This window comes from Panicum virgatum, chromosome 9K, assembly GCF_016808335.1.
Source record: "Panicum virgatum strain AP13 chromosome 9K, P.virgatum_v5, whole genome shotgun sequence".
Taxonomy (NCBI): Eukaryota; Viridiplantae; Streptophyta; class Magnoliopsida; order Poales; family Poaceae; genus Panicum; species Panicum virgatum.
The window spans coordinates 22,537,465-22,557,440 of NC_053144.1; the positions used below are offsets into that span (position 1 = coordinate 22,537,465).

At 44.5% G+C, this 19,976-nt stretch overlaps 1 protein-coding gene across 1 annotated transcript; it reads left to right on the forward strand.

Annotated features, from left to right (window-relative positions):
- Positions 1–10,723: 10,723 nt before the first annotated feature.
- On the forward strand, positions 10,724–19,271 carry LOC120650804 (non-lysosomal glucosylceramidase-like). The gene is made up of 18 exons (XM_039928086.1): positions 10,724–11,361; positions 11,484–11,594; positions 11,703–11,759; positions 11,844–11,920; positions 12,018–12,117; positions 12,717–12,790; positions 13,351–13,451; positions 13,692–13,795; positions 14,207–14,260; positions 14,707–14,762; positions 14,846–14,884; positions 14,990–15,131; positions 15,267–15,451; positions 15,969–16,036; positions 16,336–16,408; positions 16,730–16,791; positions 16,981–18,256; positions 18,549–19,271. Exons 1-18 carry the CDS (start codon positions 11,281–11,283, stop codon positions 18,805–18,807), a joined length of 2,919 nt encoding a protein of 972 aa, XP_039784020.1. The 5' UTR covers positions 10,724–11,280; the 3' UTR covers positions 18,808–19,271.
- Positions 19,272–19,976: the final 705 nt, after the last annotated feature.

Sequence of the window (19,976 nt, forward strand, 5' to 3'; positions counted from 1 at the left end):
CTTGATGAAGGTCATCTCGGTGAAGATAATTTTGTCAAAGATCATTTTTTTTGACTTGACGAAGACCATTTCGACGAAGAGAGTTTCAACGAAGACCATTTGTTTCTTGGATGCCGAAGCTCTTTAGCAATTAAAGGAAACGAAGCCCAGTGAATCCTCATAGTATAGACCGAAGGCCCCCCCCCCCCCCCCCCCCCCCCCCCTCGGCGCCTTGAGTGAAGCATATGATTGTTAACCAATGCTTGTAATCGCAATCTGACTCTGTGTATATAACCAACCGAAGCATATAACTGAGCAAAAAGCAACACACGACCGAAGCTGCCAAAGTGACTTGCAACAAAGATTATTTAGTGCTTTCAACCGAAGGTAAATAAGTGTTTGTTATCAAGCCGAAGCCCTACAATGCAATTTCCACTGTTGAGGCTCATAAATAAGGAAATGCCAAAGCTCGATAATCAACGAAGGCCGAGAAGTCCATAAGTAGCCAAAAGATTCCCTTCCTGTGCATGCATTTTTGCTTTGTGGCAACCAGATCCTCGTGAAATTTTTCTTGACCCAAGGTCTACAAAAGCTTCTTAGGCACTTAGATATATAGTTTATTTGGATGAATAACGGCGAAGGTAAAATTGAGGAAGGGTGAAAAATTGACTCCGAAGGGGTAAACACCATCTTCTACTCACCGAAGAAGGGCAAAAAAATGACTTCGAAGGATCTAAACCAACTTCGGGTGACTGACGAAGGGTGAAAAACTAATTTCGAAGGTGAAAAAACCAAGTTCGAATCACCACCGAAGGGTGAAAAATTAATTCCGAAGGTGTAAAGACCAAGTTCGAATCACTGCCAAAGGGTGAAAATTTATTACGAAGAGATAAAATCAATTTTGACCAACGAAGGGTCAAAATTAAATCCGGAGAGGTGAAAGATATCAATACAGAAACAACACCGAAGATTGAAAATCGGAATTGTCGTCGAATGGTCAAACCAAACCGTGCGAAGGGAGAAGCTCTACAAAACCCCTTCGTACAACAACATTAATTATGAAAGCAGCTATATTAGATGGTGACATATAGCAGTGCAAACCAAGAAAGCGAAGTAGTTGAATTGGTTGCTGCCTTTGCCTCCGAAGCCTGGGATCGAATCTCAGCTCCGCACAATATATTTTTGTGAAAAAGACGTACCTGCGCCGTGCTTGCTGGTTGTGGGCCAAAGAGACCTCGAAGCCTGGCGAAGATGGCCGTGGCGGTGCTTGTTGCGGCGCGCTTTTTTCTTTTTTATATTTTTAAAAATAAAAATTTCAAAAATATATGTCCGTTATGAAATATTTCAAAAATATCCCCCGGTCGCTCCCCCATAGGGCGACAGGCCCTAAGTGTAATTTTTTTTCTTCAAATTCGCAACAAGATTCCTGGCAAAAAAAAGGGGGCCTGTCGCCCCTCCCACGGGCGACAGGGGCCTGTCGCCCACCCCAGGGGCGACATGGGCCGGTCGCCCGTTGGGGGCGGGGCGACAGGGTCCCCTTCACCCTATATAAGCCCTGGCCGCCATATGCCGCCATCCCCTTTGTAATTTGAGGCTAAAAATTCAGGAAAAAAGAGAGGGGTGAGGAGAAGAAAAGCGGTGAAGCTCTGCCGAATTGCGTACTTGTGATCTACCGGTAACTTCCGTATGAATCCATTGATATTGTATAAAAATTTAATCTAATTAGCGGATTAGTTGAATTAGATTTGGTGCTCTAGAACACTCGTTTAGTATTACAATTTCAGTACTATTACAGACTGGTTTTTAAATTAATTATGAATTAGAATAGAATTATGAAAGTACCTTATTGATATTGCAGCATAAGGCAATGGCTGCCTCCAATTGTGGAGGATTTTCATGGACCGAAGAAAAATCTAGTATAATACTTGATATCATGACCCATCTTGTTATCAGTAAGAAGTTGAACCCGTTAGCGGATGGTACGATAGAGATGGTGTTGTCCAAAGTAGTAGAGTTTAAAGATTTCACATTATTTCGAGGTATTACAACGCAAGATGTAAAGGGACACCTGCTAGAACGTCGGAAGATATACATGAGAGTATGTGAACTAGCGAATCATTCTAATATCATTGGATTCTTACAAAGTTCTTGTAAGATATGGATGCGGCCAGAGGTGTATGAGATGCACATTAAGGTAACTCTCATTCAGTTGTAATCCCGTCCGTCATTTCGAATCCATATTTATAAAACAGTAACATTGTTTTTTAATTATATGATAGGATAACCCCGAGGACACGGAGTTGATTAACAAAACGATACCAAATTTCCGTAAATTGGTATGTATCTTCGGTGGACTTATGCTGCAAACTAGACGAAGGAGGCGGATAAGATCTTCGGGTGATAGTACTTGGCCTGTGCAAGAACTGATGCCCAGAGGTTCGTCGAGTCATGCTTCAGCACCTCAACCACCAACTTGTGTTAACTGGGATGACAATATGGATGACTTCATGCCCCCAAACCATGGCCTCCAACACATGATGTTCCTCCCCCTGTACATGAACCTAGAATCAGAAAGGAGACAAAGGGAAAGGCAAGAGGTTCGTCAAGTCATGTTGCACCACCTGCAGCACAAACTTGTGTTAACTGGGATGACGACATGGATGCCTTCGTGCCCCCCAAACCATGGCCTCCAACACATGATGTTCCTCCCCCTGTACATGAACGTAGATCCAGAAAAGAGAAAAAGGGAAAGTCAAGAGGTTCGTCGAGCCATACTACACCACCTACAGCACTATCATCTGTCAATTGGGATGACGACCTAGATGATTTCATGCCATGATCTATAACATATGATGTTCATCGGTTTAAGATGTATTTGCATTTAGTATTGTTAATGTTGTATTATGCTTGTATGTATGTCTCGTACCTAACTTGCATTCACTGGACATGTACATAATGTCAAGTTTGAATCGTACTTAGTCGTAATGGAGCATCGAAGTATAAACATGTCACTAGAATACTAAAAAGCACATATTTAATTAATATAACGATAAGAAATAAGAATTAAGAAATGCATTACATAATGTGAACCATCAAATTTTACATCAGAATACAACGATAATGAAACACATATCACACATGCAGTGGCATGGAAGAACCCGTTGCAAACTACGGTAAACAGATTCCGGACTAATCTAACATGCCTTAGGTAAATTAAAAAAAAACAGAACAAACACAACGATGCAGCATGTCACTACCACTAGGGTAGTCCTAGTAGCCGTACCCCCACGTAGCAAACTGCGTTGAGTCTTCTCCGCAGTATCCACCCATTGCATGTGGTGCAGGCGGTGGTGCCGGAGGCGCAGGGTCCTTCTTCTTGTGACAAGGACAGTTGCAGTAAGGAATAGTGCATGGTTCATCCTGCGAACCGGCAGCATTGCTGGTATCATCAACTTCGTCGTCTTTGTTACCCTCGCTCACTTCCTCATAATGGTTCACCTTACATTCCAGATCAAAGATCTTTATCTGGAGGTACTCGATGAACTCCTGAACAGAATCAATTGGTGCAGGATCGACCCACCTAGTAAAACCACAGTTTTCTGGAGCATCGGAAGACTGCAAAATAAATTTCATGTAAGGTGTCTCATTGAAGATAAAGAAATGAAAGAACCGAGTATTACCCATGCGTATGGACATTTAAAGAAACACCGATCGCCATCCATCACGTCGGTGCACATCTGCACTAAGCAGTCCTCACCATATCTGTATTTTGGCCACGGTTCTCTACGGTTATCGTATTGTCGAAGAGTAGTTTCATTGGTAAATTCACTATTGTGCTGTGGCGGAAACTCAAACACTGGTTCCGAAAAGGAATCAGGTCCAAGAGGCCCCTCCCATATTATGGGGTCTCCCTTTCTTCCACCTTTTCCTTTCCCAAAACCAAAGTAATTCTTCCCGCTAGACCCACCTCCAGACATTGGGCATACAATGAGCTTTGGTGTTTAAGTGCTGCTGGGAGTTCACAAACTTCGGAGTATTTATAGGCACACAAAGGTCTGATACCCGGAGTGTGGAGTGTAAATGCACCTAAAAAGCCTACATGACAACACAGTGAAGAGGCTAGCTGACCTAACACTGAAAAGGCTAGATTCGATTCTCGAAATGACTACTCGATGCATCTCTGTGCATGCAGACTCACAGCACTGCATTACTGCCGCTCGGTCGATCGCGCCTAGATGCCGCCTTCCCCACTACATGCCACAGACCTTCGCTGTAGAATGACAGGTCCGTCGTCCTCGCCAGAGAGACTGCTTTGAAGGTGAGCTGGTGTGGTTGCCGTGTTGTCACATCTTTTTGAAATGTTGGAAGAGCACTGCTATTGGGTTGTCATCTTTTGTCACGTATGTCTGGGCAAAGAATGTGACATTTGGGAAACCTGTGGTCCTGGCGACTGACAAGCTCCAACGCGGTGGGCACCGGAAACTCTTGGCGTTGCCCAAACTGTCTTCTGACTCTCCAGGGGCAATATGCCTCAACCGCGATGTCATAAACCAGGATGGCGGTAGTAAGCCACATGCTCGCATTCGCGGAGCAGTGCGAAGACAGACCTGCTGGTGCACGGGTAGCCACAGCCTCTGGGCTGTAAGGCTCCCAGACAACGTCCTCGGGCGTCAGCATGTCCAGCTCCGAAACAAACTTAGGATATGCGCGTATAACCTGCGCATGCGCCCAGGACCTCTGCATTCCGAATAAGTAAAATTAAAAGTGCGCTAATACATCATATAACAATGAATAACAAAATTAGATTTGTTGCTAACGTACCTGACGCCAGATCCAGATAGTTCCCATAGTTGGCCTCTCGTCCTCCTCGTCTCCATACATACCCCCGTGGTAAGGCTCGTGGCTGACTATGGGCCGACCAACGGCTAGCCTCTCGTACGACCAAAACTGTAGCAGTAGTGGGCACCCTGCCAGGATAGCGTTCCCATGTGTCTTCATGCAGCCGTCGTAGAGTCCACGGTAAGTGGCTGCAAGTACCGCCTCACCCCAGCTGTAGGGCGGTATGTCCTCGTCCCCATCCGCAATCTCCCGTGCATACGGAAGGAGAATCCTATCGACCGAGTTGCCATGAGTGTTGTTGAACATGATGTAACCAAACAACCAAAGTAGGTACGCCTCCAGCGATCTGGTCACACTGTACTCGTCGGCATCCGCAGCTAACAGGGCAGGCTGCATAAACAATTAAGATTAATGGTTTCAACTATCAATGGAACATGTGAATTATAACAATTAAATTTATATATGGAATGAATACGTACTGTAAACTGTAGGAACCAGGTCTTCGAAGGACCTGCTGCTCGTGGGTGCGGGTTGATTGGACTTGCTTCTTCCACACGGTCAACCAGGGCAAAACAGGCCTCCAGGTCATCCTTCCACGAGGCCGCCACCACACGCGGACCTACAGCCTCTCCGACGATAGGGAGGCTGAGGAGGTAGGCCACGTCCTGCAGCGTAGGAGTCATCTCCCCACACGGGAGGTGGAACGTGTGTGTCTCCGGCCTCCATCTGTCAACGAGCGCCGTCAGGAGAGATCAGTCGAGCTGAATAGGCCCAACCTCGACAAGACGGCTCAGAGTCAGTAGACCGGCCTCACGTAACCTGCAAAAAAAACAAAATTGTCGAAACAAAGGAATACCGACGAATACATAAGTGATAAACAATAATATTTCATTACATACCGGTCACACCAATCGTGGTATATAGAGATCGCCTCCCCGGGTGGACGAGGACGTAGCACCTCTAGGGCTCGGTGCTCAACAGCTGCAAAGTAAGACCTGTGGCTCGAGTCGATAACTGGGTCTAGCAAGGAGTCCATCTCCATACCTGCATTCAAAAATATATGAAAACACATAGGTAAATATATATTTCATACAAACTGGACACATAGGTACAATAATACTTCATTACATACCTGCAATATTTCATTACTACATATTACAAATAATGAAATACAATTGTGGATCATGACACCGAATGTCTTCCACGAGCAATTCTCGCCGATACTCGTCTGAACGTAGGAGGTGCTCCATCTCTGGGATTTCCGGAAGGACCGACGTCAGCAACATCGTGAAGTACATTCTGAGGACACTTCTTGTAGTTGTGACCCAATGCTCCACATTGACTGCAACGCTTTTGTGCCTTGCTTGCTTCCGACTCGTCCATACCATTCCGAATACGACGTGTCTGACGGCGGCCTTTGCCTTTCTTAGTGGCTGGATCATGAATAAACATCTTATTCTCATTATCCTGAGTGAAAAGCCCCACAATTCTAATCCCGTATACCTCATGTCCCCAGGTGGATACAACTGCTTCCTTGCTGAAGCAAGGTGAAACAAATACTCCTAGATGCAACGTAAACTCTGCACATGCCGCAATGAGATGGGAGCATGGCAAATGCAATAACTTAGACTTCATGCAGGAGCAGAAGGCTTTGCCATCTACTGTAATCAAACTCTCCTGTACCACCCTATCTCTACGGATACCACGACCACTTCTATCCTTGCATAGAACCTCAAATCTATGCTCCATTGTACCTGTCGATATGACGCGGTGTAGTTTGGCCTTTTCAATCTTCTCTTGCATATATTGTGTCACTCTTTTGCAAAACTGAATTTGGGGGTTGCTGATGTTTATGCTTGCAGCCGTGTAACGCTCTCTGAAATACTTCATGCACCCATACATGATGAACTCAAAAATTCCCACAAGAGGAAAGGCACGACAAAAACGCATAACCATATTGAAACACTATGTATAGTTCGTTGTCTGAATACCATACCGTATTCCGTTGGTATCATAAAGGAATGACCATTTCTCCTTAGGTGCACCTCGAATCCAGTGTGAAAATGGCTTCTCAATTGAATCCCTAGTCTCTGCAGCCTGACTCGTGCCTGCTCCTGATGCCCTTACCTTCACTAGCTCTGCAGTCAACTGATCAAGCATCTGCCATAATACATTAAATTTTCTCTATTGATTTTGGGTGCACAACCTCTTAAACAAGTTCTTAAGATCCTTGTTCTTGAAGTGGTCATAGAAATTTGCACCCATATGCCTAATGCACCACCTGTTTTGGACATCGGGCCACAATGGAGGCGTTGTCGTAGTTCCACGTTGCAATTTCAGTATTGATTCCAGCAGACCTGCATGCTTATCACTAATAAGGCACACATCTGGACGTGCAGCAACAACATGAATCTTCGCTCGTTCAAGGAACCAATACCAACTGTCTATGTTCTCATTCTCAACAAATGCAAATGCGAGCGGAACTATTTGGTTGTTGCAATCTACACCGATTGCGGTGAGTATCTGACCTTTATCCCTTCCAGTCAAAAATGTGCCATCAATGCAGAATACCAGAAGACAAAACTGAAATGCTCTAACACAAGCACCTATACAAAAGAAGGCTCGTTGCATAATTCTTTGTCCCCTAGTCACGGCTGGTACGAGGTATGTGTCATAAAAGCTTCCAGGATTTCTAGCAATAACCTGGGATAACATACGAGGTAGGTTATCATATGATGTCTCGTATGTGCCGAACCGCATCTCGAACACCCTTTGTTTAGCCCGCCATGCCTTCAAATAACTGATGGTGTACTGGTAAGTCTGCTCAATGTGTCGAACAATTATTTTTGGCTCATAATTTAGGTTGTCCATAATAAACACATACATTTGCTTTGCAACAAAGTCGCAAGATATATTGCGATGCGAGGGAAGAACTTCTGACAGCAAACAAGTGTGCTCTATCACAATAGAACATTTCCAGTTTGACTTCCATTTTCCCTTGAATGCATGTACTCGCCATGGATATCCATCATTCACACACTTCACCTCATATTCTTTACTGCCAGACTTTACGACTCTGAATTCTCGTTTCAATGATATTGCCCATAGTCTCACAGCATCTTTTACGGCTTCAATGTTTGGATATGTTGCACCTTGCACTACCTCATTCCCTCTGTACTCCCACTCCTGATTTCGTACATCTTCTGCGACATGACTGCCAAAACCATGCTCCTTCCACTCTTTTGGCGATGAGTACTGCTCGTCATCAGATGAGCCCTCATATTCTTCCATCTCTATTGCGGTTTGGTCTTCTGCCTCCATCTCGTCCACAATGCTATGTATCCTCTCTCCCTCATCAGCAAGGCCATGTGGTCTCATGTTTTGGTTCTCTGTCTCTTCTGACTCATCTTGCTCAATATAATTGGTCTTTCTTCGAATACTTGGAGTTCCTTGATCTGCACAATGTTGGATTTCATTTTGTGTCTTCTCCCGGATTTGAACAAGAATGGCCAGAGGCCACCCACGCTTTAGAGCTGCTTGCATGTACTTCTGCCAGTCATCAGTGCTGTGTATCATCATCAATTCCAATATTCACTTTCTACCTCTCAATTAACAAGAGACTGGACGGTGATCACATGTGTCAACGGATCAACACGGAACCCACGCTGCAGCCACTTACATATGGAACCAAAATTCCTTTCCAGAGGTTTATTTATGGTGCTAGATGTGCACTTAAAGGCAGAAAGATCTACTCTATTTGGCCCATACATAACATTGTAGTCACCATAAAATACTTGAAACTGCATCTTGCTCGACATATCTGTATATCACATAATACTTATCGAGTTATACTCTTTACTTCACTACCTTATTCAATAATCCGTAAAAACTAAGTATGAAATTCAACTACAACATATAAGTATTCATAACTATGTGATGACACTCAAATTCTATACTGCATATGCCAAATTCTATTCTAAATCATAATTAATTTATAAACACATCTCTAATAGTACTGTAATTGTAATAATAAATGCATAGTACTAATTTTCTAAACTAATTTACTACTACGTAACTACAAACTAAAGTATCATTAAACTCCTACTTAAATTGTTCTACTATAGCACTAATTAAATTAAATTACTCATCTCTACTTAAATTACTCCTACTTAAATGAGTAGTACTTAAATAGAAAAATATATAAACTAAATGTACTAACCTGCAGATCACAAGTGCTGAATCCGGCAGGGCTTCGCCGCTTCCCTTCTCCTCACCTCTCTCTTTTTTTTCTGAATTTTTTGTGGAATTTTCGGGCTCAAATGAGGAGGAAAGGGGGGGTTGGATCTTATATAAGGGGGGTTACCCCGGTCGCCCGAGGGGGGGGCGACAGGCCCCCCCTGTCGCCCGCGGGGGGGGGGGGGGCGACAGGCCCCCCTGCCGCGCCCGTGGGCTGGGCCCAGTGGTCGCCCGAGGGGGGGCGATAGGCCCCCCTGTCACCCGTGGGGGGCGACAGGCCCCCTTTTTTTTCCAGGGACCTCGTTGAAAATTTGAAGAAAAAAATTACACTTAGGGCCTGTCGCCCTATGGGAGGCGACCGGGGGGTATTTTTGAAATATTTCAAAACGGACATATATTTTTGAAATTTTTATTTTTAAAAAATATATAAAAGAAAAAAGCGCTGTTGCGGCGGGCCGCGTACTTCGTCGTGGGCCGAGGTGGGCCACGATACTTGTGGCGCGCGCGTTCGGGGCCGCGAAGCCGAACCGACATTGCTGGGCCACCTTCGCCATCCGCCTAAACTTGGTACTCAGTGCTGGGCTTCATCTCGCCGCGGGCCGAAGGAAGGAACACTTTGCCGTCATGGGCCGGGCGACGCTGCGCCGCGGGCCGAAGCTCAAGCAGGCCGGAGCCGAAGCCAGGCGGAAATCGAAGCCGAGCCGAAGCTTAAGCTCCAATAGCGAAGCCGTGGAGACGAAGCTCAGTCGACGAAGCCGAAGTGGCAAATCCGAAGCCGATCCGAAGTTCCTTCAGCGAAGGTGATGCCGAATGAGGAGAGCCGAAGCCCGAGCCGGAGGAGAGCTGAAGCTCGAGCCAGCGATGCCGAAGCTCCTGCGAGACGAAGCTCGTGCGAAGCTATCAAGCCGAAGTCGAAGGGGATCCGAAGCTTGAGTCTGGCGGAGCCAAAGGTCCTCCTTCGAAATCAACGAAGGTGAAGCTCTCATTTCTGTGGTGTTCATAGGCTTTGATTTCGTGCCAAACACGCGGTGGGCGCCAAACTGTTGGGGAGAAGACTCCTTCGATGCTTCAAAACCAGAGCGAGTGAGCACTCAAGAGAGAGAATAATGCTCATGGGGGGAGAGAGAGTCCCCCTTGACCCCTAGGGTCATCTATATACAGGGGAGGGAGGTGATAATTTTCTCCCGACCCCTTAGCAATTACATAATTTACAAGTAGGCCCTTGGGCCGCCACATGAGGCCCGTTACAACATGGGTTGGGTTATTCTCCAACATGGACCTTATATGTGGACCTCAAAATTAAAATATGTAAAGTGGGTATATGAGCTAATTTTGATGAGAAATATTTTCAATTGGCACGAATCATTCCTCCCCTACGGCCGAGGAGAGATTCCGACCCGTCGCCCCGTACGCGCAGCATCCTGCCCGATTCGATTCCAGCGTAGTCTCCCCAACCAAAATCACCGGGGGAGGAGAAGGGCCTTGGGTTTGGCTCGCTTCGACTCGGTTTCTCGAGGAGGACTCACCTGAACCTAACGGATTTCCGACGCGGAAGCCACAAACAAAACAACCGTCGGAAACGGAGTAAACCCGCCCCGCCGCAGGGCACGAACTGGCACCGCCGCCCAACGACAGGAGGGTACTAGTCGTACTAGTGCTCCACATCCATACCATACGCAGACGCGCGTGGCCGGTAGGCGCGGTAGCCACTTTCTTCTTCGTCTCCTCTTCCAGAAGCGCGGGCGGCGCTGCTGCAAAGGCTCCGTCGTCTTCCTCGCACCTTCCCCCGGCTCGCCGAGAACGACTACGCACCAGCGCGGGCGCGGCAGCACGCACGCACGCACGCGCGAGGAGGAGGAGGAGGAGGCGGGGAGGGGGAAAGGAGGGCGGCGGTCGGATTCGGTCCAGTCCGGCCGGCGCGCGCCTGCCGTCGCTCCCGCGGCCGCAGCGCCACCAGGAGGCAGCCGATCCCCGAGGGGGGGCTGACGAGCCGGTCCGCGGAGGCGCGGAGGGGCGGTGCCGGGTGTCCGCGCTGCCGGTGGGGGAGCGCGTGAGAGCGGCCCGCCCGCGGATCTTCTGGATTGGTTGGGACGCGGGGGACCCCGCGGCTCCGATCGGCGGCGGTTGGCGCGGAAGGGACTGCGCCGGCAGGGGCTGCGGCGCTGAGCGCGGCGGAGGGAGGGAGGGAGGATCAGTAAGGTAGCATTTGGAGGAGGAGCGGGCGCGATGGTGGGCGGGCACATCTTCCACTACCGGAGGAACTCGTGGCCGGCGGAGGAGTACGTCGGCCGGACCGCGCTGCAGCTGGTGAGCCCCGGTTTCGCTCGCTCGCGCCTCGATCGCGGACGGCGAATTGTTCTGTTTCCCGTTTTGTGGTGTTCGCGGGTGGCCTGATGTGCCGCCTGGGTCCGTTGGGCTTCTGGTTGCAGTTGGATTTCGATGGCGGGGCGCCACCGGAGCAGGCGTGGCGGCGGAAGCTCAACAGCCACGCCAACCGGCTCAAGGAGTTCAGCATCACCTTCATGGAGGCAATGAGGATGGTATGGGTGTCACCTGGATTTGGTTCCCCGTGTTCGGTGTTTTGCGACGAGCTTCGAATTTGTTGGTGCTAGCTGCTAAGTTTTGCTTCCGCAATGTGAAAATTTCAGATGAGCCTTGGCCTCAGACTGTGGTCCTACGTCCGGGAGGAGGCGTCGCATGGAAGGGTAACATCAGCTAGTCCTACGCATGATTTCGTCAAACATGAATGTCCTGTGCTGACAGAATGGAATTTGTTTGTATGCTTGCAGAAAGCTCCGATCGATCCATTCACAAAAGAGCGCTGTAGGCCGTCAGCTTCGCAGGGTGTGCCGCTTGGTGGGATGGGGTGTGTCCCTCTGTGCTTTTGCCTCTGTTTCTCTGAACTTTACATATCGATGCACCATGGAGGAATTTGCCTTGATATCAGTAGATTGTTTTTGCAGGAGCGGTAGCATTTCAAGGGGTTTCAGGGGAGAGTTCAAGAATTGGCACATCATACCTGGTCTTTGCGAGAGTGCACCAGTCATGGAGAACCAGTTCTCTGTAATGCTTCGATCTTATCTTACTGTTACTTGCTTATTGAGTCTTAGTATGTATGAAGATATGTCCTTTTGAGTGCCATAAATGCTCGAGCATTGTTTAAACAAACATCTTTTGAGTTCTGCTCATAAATGTGGTATCCTATTTGAATGTGTGTGATTACAACATTTCTTTTGGAGTGAGATAAGATGACTTTTCCATGCTATGTAAGCTGGCATAACTCATACCTTTCCTCAATGTTTGTACACAACAAGGTTATGAACTTATGATGTCTAGGAAGGTTGCTTATTCCTGATAGTTGGAACTAGTTGGTGGCAATTTCTTTTTCAATGATGCGAAAAGTGATAGTTGCTGGGGATATTTTCTTGTCTAGCTCAACTTCTTGACCTTTTACTATTCCTACCTTTGGTAATCCATTTCATTTATTTAGTAGTTACAATAACTTTAGGTGTTGCTCTTTTCATATGCCTGTCTTTGTCCTTCCATGATGCATTTCAGTTATTTTGTTGGGGCCTACCTATTCTAAGTTTCTAACATCTCAGTACATTCTTTATTCTGGTTATTATTATCCCTTTTTGTCACATTTAGGCATGCTTTTCCAGATATTTGTGTCTCGAGATGGGGGGAATAAAAAATACTCATCCGTGTTGGCTCCTGGACATCATGAAGGTTTGAAGTAAGTCATAAATCTGTTTTCTGCGCTCCAAACTTGCCACCTATCAGCATAGTATCATGTTAAAATCACATGCTGTAGATAAATATCTGCTCAAGCAAGCGGATTTGTAGGTTTACCTTAGGAGTTCAAAGAGCTAGAAGTCTATTAATGATGGCTCAGTTGTATTCACTAGCAACTTTCTAGCTAAGCTATCGTGTACCTTGTATCCTTGCGCCTATTATTTCTAATTGGTATGTTTCTCTTTTGCCATATTTTTTTTAATCTGCCTGGACAGAATATCTTTCATTCTGTGTCAATGAATTGCATTATAGTTTATGCAGAATTGGAGATTGAAAGCCCAACTATTTGTGCAGGTTGTGAACAAACTTACTCTAGTTCCTATCTATCCTAAAGGATATTATAGATAGTGCAATTATGATGTGTAGTTATGGTCCAAGTACGGTACTGTATTGGTGCAACAAAAGCTTGTTAATCATATCACTAACTGTCTTAGATATTGTGTTTCTTATGTTGTGTCTTCTGCAGAAGGGGCCTTTACCTGATGTTTTATGTGATTCCAGGAAAAAAAGTGACTCCGGAATTTCTTCATGGGACTGGAACCTGAGTGGTCAACACTCGACCTATCATGCCTTGTTCCCTCGGGCATGGACAGTTTATGATGGTATGCCATTGTAGATCTATTTGGTAACTTGCTTAAATTTGCAGGTCTACACAAGTAATTCTGGGTATTATTTTTTAAATCCTCTTTACCATGATGAGAGCATTGTAGTTCTATTTCTATAAGCTGACTATGAGTTGATATCGCTGTGATTTTGACCTCTCTCTCTCTCTTTTTTTTTGTCTCAATTAGTGATGGACATTATTTGAACCGAAGTATCATTTAAGTTTTTTATTGATACAGGTGAACCAGATCCAGACCTTAAAATATCGTGTCGCCAGATATCACCGTTCATTCCTCATGATTACAAGGATAGCAGTCTTCCGACATCTGTGTTTGTCTACACGGTAAGTGGCTAACAGAGTTCTTTTAATGCTAAGCTGGAAATTGGCTAACAGAGTTCTTTTAATGCTAAGCTGGAAATTGTTGTAAGACTATGTTTTGCACCTTCCTGTTTCCTAGCAAAGGACATTTTAAAAAGCCTAATCTGGTATCTTAATGCAAAATATTTGTGATAAAATGGAGTCCACATATGGCCAGTCTGTAAACCACTGAAGTATCATTTTAGGGTAAATTCTGTCCGAATATTTCAGAGCTACTCATATACGAAAGAGTTGTTGTCATTCATGCTAATCATTCATGAATAAATGAATGGTTCAATTATAGTATATGTACCAATTGAGTTTTGCTATCTCTCATTATATGTTTCTGATCCAATTAATTAACTGGCAACCTTTCTACTTGGTTGTTCATTATAGCTGGTGAACACTGGGAAAGATCGTGCAAAAGTAAGCCTGTTAATGACATGGGCGGTAAGTACTCATCTAAATTACTTGTCTGCGTTGTATATTTACATTTTATTTGGTTGGCACATCTCATGCAAAATTTGTGTTAATCTGATCTGGCTCTATTGCCATAAATTCCAATCTTTTATTCTAGAAATCTCAGCCCATTGATTATCATTAGGAATCATCACCAGTATGATCTACTTTTGAGGTTGAGGTCAATGATTGCCATTACTTTGTCCACTTAGTTTGTGTTTCTTTTTTTCAAAAAAAGTTCGATATTAATTTTTTGCTAGGCATTTGATATTATAACCTCTATTTCAGAAAGCTATTAGAAACTATGTACTGATTTCTATAATCTCTGTTTCAAAAAGATAATAAAACTAGACCCAAGCATTGCAGAAGTTTGAATTCCGCTGTGTATACGATTATTATTTGTTCACTGTCCTTGAGTATTTTTCCCTTGTTGACAGAACTCAATTGGAGGATTTTCACATAATTCAGGAGGCCACTACAATGAGCCCTTCATGTCAGTATATCCTTAGATATAACTTATGTCTGTTCAGGCTTTTGGATGTCTGTACTCATTGTTTGATCTTGTGAAATGGGTAGTGCGGAAGACGGAGTATCGGGAGTTCTTCTGCATCACAAGCAAGTTCAACTTTCTACCGTGCCTTATTTGAAATTGATGACGGTGAATTAGTAGATGTTTTTAATGATATGTTATACAGGCTGACAATATGTTATAATTTGCAGAACAGCCAAGGATAATCCACCGGTCACTTTTGCTGTTGCTGCCTGTGAAACCCAGAATGTGAATGTGACAGTTTTGCCAGTGTTCGGCCTTACTGGAGAAAACCATGTTTCAGCAAAGGAAATGTGGAATACCATGGTACAGGTAATTACTTCTACCTCCTTTGATTTTCCATACCAGTTCTTTGGCTTATTCTTTTAAGCATAGCATATAACAGTTCTTTCTCATCATATTCTCATATCAATTATTTTATTTTGTTTTATCCATATCATCCTACAGAACGGAAATTTCAATCGGGAAAATTTCAGTGCTGGTCCCAGTATGCCTTCTTCTCCGGGACAGAAACTCTGTGCAGCTGTCTCAGCTTCAACTTGGGTAGAGCCGCATGGCAGATGTACTGTTGCATTTGCTCTGGCTTGGTCCTCACCTAAAGTAAAGTTTCAGAAGGGGTGCACTTATAACAGGTTATTACCCCATTGTTTTTGTCTAAATGGACTACTGCTCTTGCTTGTATAAACATCTTTATCAAGCCACTCTACTAGACTTGTTCCAATACAAATCCAACATATAGAATATGATGTCTAATTAGAGCAATGTTGTGGCTCTTTATACTTAATTATTATCTATCATAGACTAAAAATCACACTAAAGTACTGAACATATCATAGTAACCCTTCCAGTATAATAATTTCTTTTGATTTCAGCCTTATGTGGGGTTTGCACAAATAAAATATTTTGAGTCCAGTATTGCTTGAGAAGTGAAGGCATTAGCTAGGTATTGATTTCAGTAGTGCTTGAGACGGGAAGTAATTAATTAGGAACAGTAAGTTCAGCAGTGTTTGACAAGTGAATTAATTAATTAATATGAACTGGTTTTTTTTCCTCGAACACGCAAGAGAGCTGTGTATCATTAGTATTAATAGAAGAAGAATTAATATGAACTGTGATGGGATAATTCATAAATGTGATCTCATGTTGCAGGAGGTACACCCAATTTTATGGAACTTCTGAGAGATCAGCTGTTAATTTGGTACATGATGCCTTAACAAGTATGTTTTTCTTTTTTTAAGCCTTCTTTATCTTTTACCTATGTAACTTTAAGATGCAGAAATTGATTTCATGTGTCATAATATTTGCTATTACCAAAACCACTTCCACATGTTATAATAAACACCAGCTTTTGAGATTGGATGTAGTATTTGCCCTCCAAATATAGTCATACATCGATGATAAGATTGTAATAAGGTTACTGGGAAATGTGTAACATTGGTCCATGCTGATTTTATTCAGTTATCAATGTTCTGTGTTCTTACCTATACTGCCGGATGCTTTTTCCTTGTTTTTGCAGAATATAAACTTTGGGAAGAAGAAATTGAGAAGTGGCAAAATCCCATACTCAAGGATGAAAGACTTCCAGAATGGTATATACTCTCTCTTATTCCTAGAGAGTTATTGTTGCTGCTCGCCAGATTCAGTAATGGTTGCTGAAATGCTTAGTCCAGAGGTAGAAAGTGGGCAGATGACTAGGAGTTATCCCCACATATTTTAAGTAAAATTATAACATCAGAAAACCTTAACCCCCATTTAGAACTAATGGAAACAATGCAATTCATTCAGGGAAATTTCCTTGATTTTTGTAAGATTTATTTTTTTTCCTGTTTCTTCACCCGAGAAATATGCTATTATCTTCCTCTCTAGAAAAACAAAATCTGACTGTAGAATGTGTGTCGAATTGTTTGCAGGTATAAGTTCACTCTTTTTAACGAGCTTTACTTTCTGGTAGCAGGGGGGACAGTTTGGACAGGTATGCTGTATCCAACTTTCTTATGGTTGGCTGCTCACAACCAGCTAAAGTTCTGCCAGCGAAAGTTATAATTACATTAGTTCTGCCAGCTAAAGTTGCCATCGCCAGAGTTTCTTTTAGCTTATAACATGTTCTTCCTTTACCTTTTGCGTGCGAGGAACCTTATATTTTTTCCGTCTGGTCATGTAGATGGTCAACCCCCAGCAATCAATGAGAAAGCAAGTCCTGGTTCCAAGTCCTCAAAAAGGGGCACTAAAGATACCAAGATGGAATCTGTTAAAGATAGCCATGTCAACATGACAGCAGAGCAAGTCCCTGATAGTGGTCACATGACTAATGGTGACGAGCGTAGTGTATCAAAGTTTGCAGCAGTTCATGGGTCACAAATGCAAGAACAAACCAATGGAGGACACAATTTGGAAGAGCCCATTCCTTACTTGATTTCCAAGGATGGCCCTGAAAATGTTGGCAAGTTCTTGTATCTAGAAGGAGTGGAATACATCATGTGGAACACATATGATGTGCATTTCTATGCATCTTTTGCTCTCCTCGATCTATTCCCAAAAATTGAGCTGAGTATCCAACGTGATTTTGCCAATGCTGTTCTGTATGAAGATCAGCGTAAAGTCAAATTTTTGGCTGATGGTGCATCAGGAATCCGCAAGGTTAAAGGTGCTGTTCCTCATGACCTTGGAACACATGATCCTTGGCATGAAATGAATGCATACAACATACATGATACAAGCAAATGGAAAGATCTAAACCCCAAATTTGTGCTCCAGATATATAGAGACTTTGCTGCCACAGGTGACATGCAATTTGGTAGAGATGTCTGGCCTGCAGTCTGCGCTGCTATGGACTACATGGATCAATTTGATCGTGATCGTGATGGCCTCATTGAGAATGATGGGTTCCCTGATCAAACCTATGATGCATGGACTGTTCATGGAATCAGTGCTTATTGTGGTTGTCTCTGGCTTGCTGCACTTCAAGCTGCTGCTACAATGGCACACCGTCTTGGGGATCGGCACTTTGCTGAGAAATACAAGCTCAAGTTTATAAAAGCGAAAGCAGTATATGAGGCGAAGTTATGGAATGGATCATATTTCAATTACGACAGTGGCACAAGTAGCAACAGCAGATCCATCCAGGCTGATCAGCTGGCAGGCCAGTGGTACACTGCCTCATCAGGATTGCCCCCGCTTTTTGACGAGAATAAGATAAGAAGTGCTCTGCAGAAAATATTTGAATTCAATGTCATGAAGGTTAAAGGAGGGCGGATGGGAGCCGTTAATGGTATGACTCCAAAGGGAAAGGTGGATGAGACATGCATGCAATCTCGTGAAATCTGGACTGGTGTTACATATGCTGTTGCTGCAAATATGCTGCTCCATGGAATGGAGCATCAAGGTTTTACCACCGCGGAAGGAATTTTTATTGCTGGATGGTCTGAAGAAGGATATGGGTATGTGCTCTTTCGCACATTATTGAGTAATTTCAGGTTTTGCAGTGATGCAGTTTTTTTACGTTGACATAGCCATTCTTATCTTCTCTTTTTCGGTGCTTCCTGTTATTTTCCATGAAGATGTTTCTAGTGCTGCTTATTTTATGTTGCTATCTCTGAATCAACTATCATTTTCTACAAGACATGCAGAATGGTCGCTATACAAATAGAATTTGAGTAGTGTTTGCTGAGTCCTGTTTATCAAGTAGACGTAATTATATATGACATGGTTTTTTTTTCTGCGGTGCTGCAGTTATTGGTTCCAGACACCAGAAGGATGGACTACAGATGGGCATTATCGGTCGCTCGTATACATGCGACCTCTTGCCATTTGGGCGATCCAGTATGCACTGTCTCCTCCAAAGGCAATCCTTGAGGCCCCAAAAGTTAATCTAATGGATCGGATACACATATCCCCCCACATGGCTCGAGCAATTAGCGAGATAAGCATTAGAAAAATAGCACCCGACAATAGATGTTTCCCTAGCTCTGCCTTTCAGTGTGAATGCTGATACAAAGGTAACATGCAACTTGCAACCTTTTCGTCTTTTCGGTTTCTCCTTTGCCCCCCTTCCAAGGTCCAGTGGAGCTTCAGGAGTTGTTTTCTTGAAATTGAGGGCATATCCAAAGCACCACAAAAACTCAGCGGCGCAGAAGAGTTGTATAATTGTACAGAAACTGTTAATCGTATAATCTTTTTGTTCACTTTGAAAACGTGCCGATGTTACAAATATCTGAGCTGCCTGTGTAGTGTAGCTGTTCTAGGGAAACACTGTGCATATAGAGAAGTATGGCTCTGTTTACTAAATGGAGCACGAAGCACTTGAACAGAAGAACTCGGCAATTCTCTGTATTGTAAATTTGTAATCATGTGGCGCTACGAAGAGGTTTCAGTCCTGGCTGGATGTAATTCATGTGTACTGGAAGAAATTGATGCCTCAGTGAAGAAAATGAGAGCTGTCTATTGCTGCGTGTATAACGGGGGTTTGACTTGAATCTATGAAGAGCTGCTGAGACCCAGAAACGACTCATTTGTTCACGATAGGATCATCGTTTTTTCTCTGAAAGGGATTGTTGCTATTTCTGGTGCAGTCTAGCTATTGAACTGAACATACTATGCGCCCGTGTGGGCGATGAGTATGCTTTTTTTTTACAGTGTGGCGTCTTCGGTCAATCGGCGCCCACACGACGGAAAAGAGGATTCTGCAGGAGCTATGCGCCCGTGTTCTCGACCGCTGCAGACGCATGTGGCCTGTGCAGTGCTGCTAGCATCTAGTACTCCTCTGGTTGGTTCAGTCCGTCTGGCCCTTGTCTCTCGTCTCGCAGGATCGTGGCTGCAGCCAGCCATTGCACTTGGACCAGTGCCCAGGGCACTCGATGGCTGTGCTGCAGCTACCTGTACCGCGCCGCGGGCTGTTCCGGTGCGCCCGTCGCGTGCGAGTTACAGCTCGCTGTCGCAGGAGCAGTGGCCAGTGGCCATCATGGCTACGAAGCGTCCGTACCGGGCCTGTACGAGCTTAATGGATGCGGCCATATGGGCGGGGCCACTCGAACGCGTCCGCTCGTCTTGCCTGCTCGAACTGTGCCCTTTTTCGCTGCTGTGCGATCATTGCTAGGGAGTGCTAGTAAACTTTGATTGTTAATTACGGTGTTAAATAAAATCAGTTTATAAAATCAACTT

Excerpts from the sequence above, each read along its gene's own strand:
- LOC120650804 (XM_039928086.1), top strand. The coding sequence starts at position 11,281 with ATGGTGGGCGGGCACATCTTCCACTACCGGAGGAACTCGTGGCCGGCG. Across the intron at positions 11,595-11,702 it reads TCATGGAGGCAATGAGGATG|ATGAGCCTTGGCCTCAGACT; the intron begins GTATGGGTGTCA and ends TGAAAATTTCAG. Across the intron at positions 14,763-14,845 it reads CACTACAATGAGCCCTTCAT|TGCGGAAGACGGAGTATCGG; the intron begins GTCAGTATATCC and ends TGAAATGGGTAG.